The sequence below is a fragment of the Sprattus sprattus genome (assembly GCF_963457725.1).
Source record: "Sprattus sprattus genome assembly, chromosome: 1".
In the NCBI taxonomy this organism is placed as follows: domain Eukaryota; kingdom Metazoa; phylum Chordata; class Actinopteri; order Clupeiformes; family Clupeidae; genus Sprattus; species Sprattus sprattus.
Genome location: NC_137920.1, coordinates 30,293,373 through 30,299,874, shown reverse-complemented (window position 1 = coordinate 30,299,874; position 6,502 = coordinate 30,293,373). Strand labels below are relative to the sequence as shown.

At 40.0% G+C, this 6,502-nt stretch overlaps 1 protein-coding gene across 2 annotated transcripts in view; it reads right to left on the bottom strand.

Moving 5' to 3' along the window:
• Positions 1–4,739: 4,739 nt before the first annotated feature.
• nt5c2b (5'-nucleotidase, cytosolic IIb) overlaps positions 4,740–6,502 on the bottom strand; it is a 27,791-nt gene continuing 26,028 nt past the window's right edge. For both annotated transcript variants that reach the window (XM_080847350.1, XM_080847351.1), the window contains exon 18: positions 4,740–5,494. In XM_080847350.1, the coding sequence (XP_080703476.1) occupies positions 5,261–5,494 (234 nt within the window). In that variant the 3' untranslated portion in view covers positions 4,740–5,260. The remainder of the gene's footprint in view (positions 5,495–6,502) is intronic.

Here is a 6,502-nt window from a genome sequence, read left to right as displayed (position 1 = left end):
TTTGACTATTTGTGTGTTGTAGGTTGATGCTTTGAGATTTTACTTAAGAAGTGTGTGCAACAACTGAACATTGTGTGTAGTGTTTTGACAACAAGGTGATGTGTAATTGACATCAGCGTGTAAAGAAGGAAAGTCAGAGTCTAATGCAGATAAGGGAGTGTGAGGTAGTGCCAATTGGGTCGAGCAGTTGGAACATAAAGTGAAGGTTGTACAAATTGTGTCGAATTTTCGCTTTTTGTGTGTTGAGGCAACTGAGAAAAACTGTAAAACAACTGCCATATTCTGTCTACAGATGGGGCCTGTGCTTTGCATTTTTCCGCATCCGTCCTAATCAGTCGCGTTCTTGATTAGCTGAGCACACCCGATTATGCTAATTAAGACCGTTTTATTTATGCTGCGATATCAATCGGTTACGCTGAGGCTGATGCTTTCAGTGCTGTAAATGTCAGCGACTTTAGGCAGGCTGATGAACTGCACACACAATGAATTTCATTACAACTCTAAGATAATCAATTTAGGCTGTTCTCAGTGGCTGGCTATTAGCCTACCCCTGACTTTTTTAAGGCTCCCTTTTCTGCAGTTTTCTCTTCATAAAAATGTCATGGAACTCATCTCACACTTCCGAACATTAATATATATATATATATATTTACCATTTTACATGAATGATTTAGCGTTATCAACTCTTATTTTAAGGGTAAGTCCAAAGCAAAATGATGTCAGCAACCCTCACCTGGTCATCAAATATACAGAGCTAATAGCTGGCTATCGTGAACTGCTAACCTAACTAATGTTTGCCATAACATTGTTTTTTGCTTATGCATTGCATAGGAAATATGCTCCATCCAAAGACTTTTAATTCGAATCCAATGACTAAAGCTTTCTCATTATTTTCAGTTCTTGTTCATAAATTCCAAACGCATTCAAAATTACTTTACCTTTGTGATAGGGCTCTCTGCTTCTGAGGAGATTGAGCTGAGCTGCACTCGTTGTCAATAGTCAAAATGTCAATATCCAAATGCAGGGAACATGACCAGCACAAAGGCCAGAAGAGTTACGAACACTTATTCTGGCACATTCATAAACATCTTGAACATAGTTTATTTTTGAATTCACACTCTTGAATACCTATGAATGTGTGGTGTCTGAATAGCTACACACCGTTTGCAACATTTGGCTACATTTTACAATAAACAGTATTTACCTATAGTATTTTTGCCAAATCAAACGGATTTCAGTTATTTTGTTGGCCGAACTCATTCATTTTCCCCAATGGCTCTCCATGGTCATATGATTTTAAGCTTCGGATTGGATAAAACAGGGCCCTAAGTTCATTGACAGGCAAAGAACAAAGTCCCTTGCCCATGAACTAAAGCTATTGTGTGAGCATGTGGGAGCACTGTACCACCGCAGACCCACTCATGTTTGTGATCAGGAACTTGCGCATGGTATTAAACTACCAAAATTATTTCACCAAGGTATTACATAAGCTTTAATTCATGTGTAGTAGCCTTTTCTTGTTGCGTTGCTTGCTGCCTGTCAATGAAATTAGGGCCAAAGGTGTCCACAATTTTAGTTAAATTGAACAGAACTACTCACATCCTTCTTGAGCCTTTAAGCGCACCCCTGGACCGAAGCATTTCATGAAAAGGAATAAAACACACTCGTAATGGAAAATTAGCTTTTATTATACATAGCAATGCAATTTTCCCAATGTACACTTTTTCTTTCATAATCATTATGGAAAATATAGGTTCAGGGACAAACAAGAACATGCACAAAACAAACATGTCTGGGTTTTGGCACCTTGTTCTGTTTTTTTTTTTTTTTTACAATACTCTATAGAGGCAAGTTGTAGGCTACAAACTGTCATTCCTGACATGAACTGTCATAGTAGGTCACAGTAGATATAGGATAGATTTTTTATTTTTTTTTAAACTAGAGTTTATATTGAAACTAGTATCTTATGGAACCTCAAAAGAAAGAAAAACAGTAGAGAATGTTGTAAACTAAATGAAGCAATACTGCTTCACTAGGAAGCTGATAGATGCACTTTCTAAAAAAAATAACTAAAAAAAAGATTCAAATCTTTACATTCTTTTCTTCACTGGTTTATGTTGTCAAACATTGTCTTTGCTTTCAATCAATTCCAAAAAGTCGACCTTCAAAGAGAAATACTGTTTTGAACCTTGACCCTAGGTTCTTGTGTGCCCCTTCCTTATGTACAATACTGAGTTTCCATAACAATGAGATTCAATAGGGTTGACAACATGTCACCTGTGTGTTTTTCCTCACCAGGATCCATGATAACAACCCCCCTATGCATAGACTGTTAGCTTTGCCCCTCGTGAATCAAGCAGAGTCCTGGATTTAAGTGCATTTTGCATGTACAATGTACTTTTATCAATCTGGACTCAACTGAACACTGGTCCAAGTAACCGGTCCATAAGCCCCCTGGATTCAGTTCAAGAGGACATATTAATGCATATTTCTATTACTGTTGTTTCAGTTATGATCCTGTCTGAAGCTCCATCCTGATGCATAAACACTTCACAAAGGAATTGCCTGTAAAATGTCACTGACTTGTTTTTGACAAAATTCCCTCACTTTAAAATGTTAGAAATATATATATTAAAAAAGAAATCACAGAATCCACAGATTCTTAAAAAAAAACGTTTCCAAATTGAGTCAAGATTATGCATACAAACCAGCACAGTTCTCCCTTCATTCTTTAGAAAAAAAATCACAGCTAAACTAAAATGGTTAACACAGTCATGGTAACATGGCTGTTCGGGAAAATTCATACCGTTCTAAGCACAATATCTCACAAATCATACAGGCTATGTCCTGTACTTATCCTATATAAGTGTTTGTGTTTGTGTTTATGTGTCTGTCTGTTTGTGTGTCTGTGTGTGTGTGTCCTATACTTCATATCATTACCCCAATGTTTATTGTCCTTCCCTTTCAAGGACTATCAAAAAAGTTGTAGCACTTGCTGATGTAAATTCTATTCTTAGACATAACTGAGGAAATACAAACCTAGAACTCCAACCCTACGTCATGGTATTCATTACTGGTTTCACGCATGAAGAGTTAAATTCTTCACATAAGAAAAGTTTGACAGAAAACAACAGTCTCAAAGTCTTTTGCAGGAGTTGGACCTCGACAACAAAACAAGGACAATTCAAAACAACCACTTAACTTTGTGGCGGTTGAACCAAATGTACGATGCTTACATTACAAATTCGATTTGTAATGCCTCTACCACACCCTCACTCTTTCAAAACATTTTCTTACACTTTCAGTATACATCGAGATGACCAGGCCTCAGCTTGTCTCCAAAAAGAATATTATATATCACTGATAACGCTTTTCAAACAATGATGCTTCTGGGCAACCTTAAAGCCTACTTGGCCTTAAAGAGGCCTAATACGAGAACAGTCAGGATCTCTCAAGGCATCTCATCTTCGCCTGTTTAGCATTAGCAATGCCTATTATTATTACAACACTACAGTGGCCAGAGCTTCCTGTGGTCTGCCCAACAACACAGCTCCACCAGACTGCTTCCTGTAATGCCTTGATACAACTGAAGCCTACAGTACAGAGCATCAGTGGAATCTCTGATTCTTGTCAAGGTCCCATTGTGACAGCATATTAACAAGTTACAGCATTTGCATGTGAAGGCCACGTTTTCCTATTGCCTGTTTATTGGGAATAGCTCAATCCATCTACCATGGGGGCAAACAACAAGTATACAGTTTGACTATACAGTTTGCTGCAGATGGCATAGAGTCCTGTGCTTATGAATGGAGGGGGAGCTGGAGATTAGAGTCTGTGAAATAGAGCATACTAGAGCGCAGTGGTGTTTCTGGAAACAGTCTCACCTTCTGAACAGGAGTTGAAAATAAACTATCAAGCTTTAAAAGACTGAAAATAGCTTTTGCAGTAGCTCACATCTCAACGCAGCGCTTAGCCCAGCGTGGTTTGCATGGCTCCCATTTCAAGGACAAAAAATTAAAAATAAAAAAACGGCCACATGCGGATGCTTGGTTGTTGTGGTTGCCAAGTAACAGGCAGCATGAGTTTTTTATTCTGCAATCTTTTTATGTGCTCCTTTTTGTTTAAAGAGGAAAATCTGCCACTCAACACTCCAGTAATGGTCAAAAGAAAGTAAAAGTAAAAAAAAAAAAGTAAGCTTGTGCTTCAGTCAAAATTGACATGGCAGAAGATCCTGTGCCTTCTTTCGTCAGACCCCTTTGGTTTCTGAGTTGTTTGAAAGGCAGTAGGCGGCCTCTGTAGTTTTTGTATGCAGAGGCAGTCATATAAAACAAGGATAAAATGCATGATTCCTTGGCAAATAAGAAGAGGTTTTTTATATAAATCACTGCACTTGCACCACACTGAAACAGTGGTCTAAAACTGAATGCTTTTGCTTTTGGGTGTAGTAACATCTTTTTACCGTGTTTACGGTAATGCACCACTGGCTCAATGTTTTAATCTAAATCATCATACAATACAATCTGAAATGTGATGATTTGTATGTAAACAGGCGGGAACTACCGGACGTTCTGCATGGTTTAGTGATGGTAAAAAGAAGATCCACAGTGAGTTTCTTTGCTTTGTGTGTGTGTAAGAACCGTTTTTTGTTGGTTTTGCGCACCATAGATTAAAATTATGACCCCCACCCCCTAAGATATAATAGCGCTTCCCTTAACCTTAGCCCCGTCATCATCCCCCTCGCCCACAAAAAAATAATCTTTATCATGACATCACAAAATAAAAAATTACTTTTTTTTTTCTTCTTTTTTTCGTATTTTCATCATAGGGTAACACCAGGTTTTCTGATCAGCCTGGCCTACACAGTATTCATTAGAGGTTTGCCTCCCTGTCCTTCCTTTGACTGAGGCATTTCTCCACTGCGGATGGTGCATGATGCTCAGCAAAGACACATTCTTTTGTAAGATCCGTGTGCAAAGTGGAGCCCTCTGTGATGCGCTCTCTCGCCCTCTACCTCTACTCCCCATCCACTCCTGTAGTCCTCCTCCTCACATCTCTCCACTCCTGTAGTCCTCCTCCTCACATCCATACCTAGTCTCATTCGCGCTTGCGCTCCAATTGATCAAGCTTTTTTTTCTCTTATGAGCCTTAAATCCTTTTCCTTTTCTTATGAGCCGTTTTAGTTTCTCTTACTTAAAAAGAAACTAAAGAAAACAGAAAACAAAAAAAAAATCAGGCTTGCTTGTCTCTGTCTGACGTCACCTTACTCCTCCTCTTCTTCCTCCTCCTCGTCGTCATCTTCGTCGTGGCAGTGCGTGATCTCCTGGGGCACCAGAGGAAACAGGTGCGGAGGTTTGATCTCGCTGATGGAGCGCGTCAGCTGGTTGCGCTTGCAATCCAGGTCCTTGCAGTCGACGCAGTGGCGGTTGCGAGTGGCCAGGGGGGACTCGGCGTCTATGTCCACGTGCGCGTGCTCCACCGTGGACTCGTGGGGCATCTGCGGAATGACGGAGAGAAAAGAAGAAAGAGAGAGGAGAGAGAGACATTTTAATTCAACTCAAGTTTGAAATAAATAAAAGCCAGCTCTATGCTCTTCAATCTTTCATCTCTCCCGCCATGGTGTATAATGGGGCGCATGTCTTGCTTTCCTGACATCCCTGACCTCGATGTTCTCCACCTTTGTCACCTTGGATTTGCAGGTCCCGCTTTATATTGAATGCCATTATAAAGTGTGCTAATTATACATAACGCATAATAAAACCAGACAATGTGCTTCTCAAGTACATATTTCTAGACATTACAGTGCTTGACAACAAGGACATCCTTAAGCAATATGTTGAAAAAAAGAAAGGGCTTTTCATTGATTAAGAACAATGATCAAGTTTTAGATGTCAAGTACAGAGCGCGCTAAGGATACTTCATATAACGTGTGGCCACTTGGCTCCCACCAGCAGCCATTTGTGAAATGGGATGGAATGGAATGGCCTCAAACTGAATGGAGGAGAGCTGAACTGGAGTGAACTCAATTATCTGGCCCTTTCACACATCCCCTGCCAAGCGGCTTACGGTCCCCTCTGCCAAGCAGCTCATTCGAAGGGAGGTCACACACTCTGTTAAAACTCGAAAAATATTGTTTATCTTTAGTCTGACGCGAGACGTGTTCCAACCTGTCGTGTTCAGCCCTATCTCACAGCCAGAACTGTCACATGATGCGTCACCTGCCCCCAGGTAGAAGCCTTGGCTGTGTGTGTCTTGCATCAAGTAGTGTGCTTTTATCCAATACCACTAACAGTCGACGGTGTGAATATAATCTTTATTATTATGTGAATTCCCTGGGATTTCGAACTTGTGACCGCAACTTGTTTTACCAGTCGGGATTCATTAAAATGCCCGCGTGTATACATGTTGGAACACAGTCCTAACTAGCAATGTTTTACAATATTGTTTTAGTAACGTGAGAACTCCCCTTAAATGATTCCATGTACCACAGAAGGTACATGGGCAT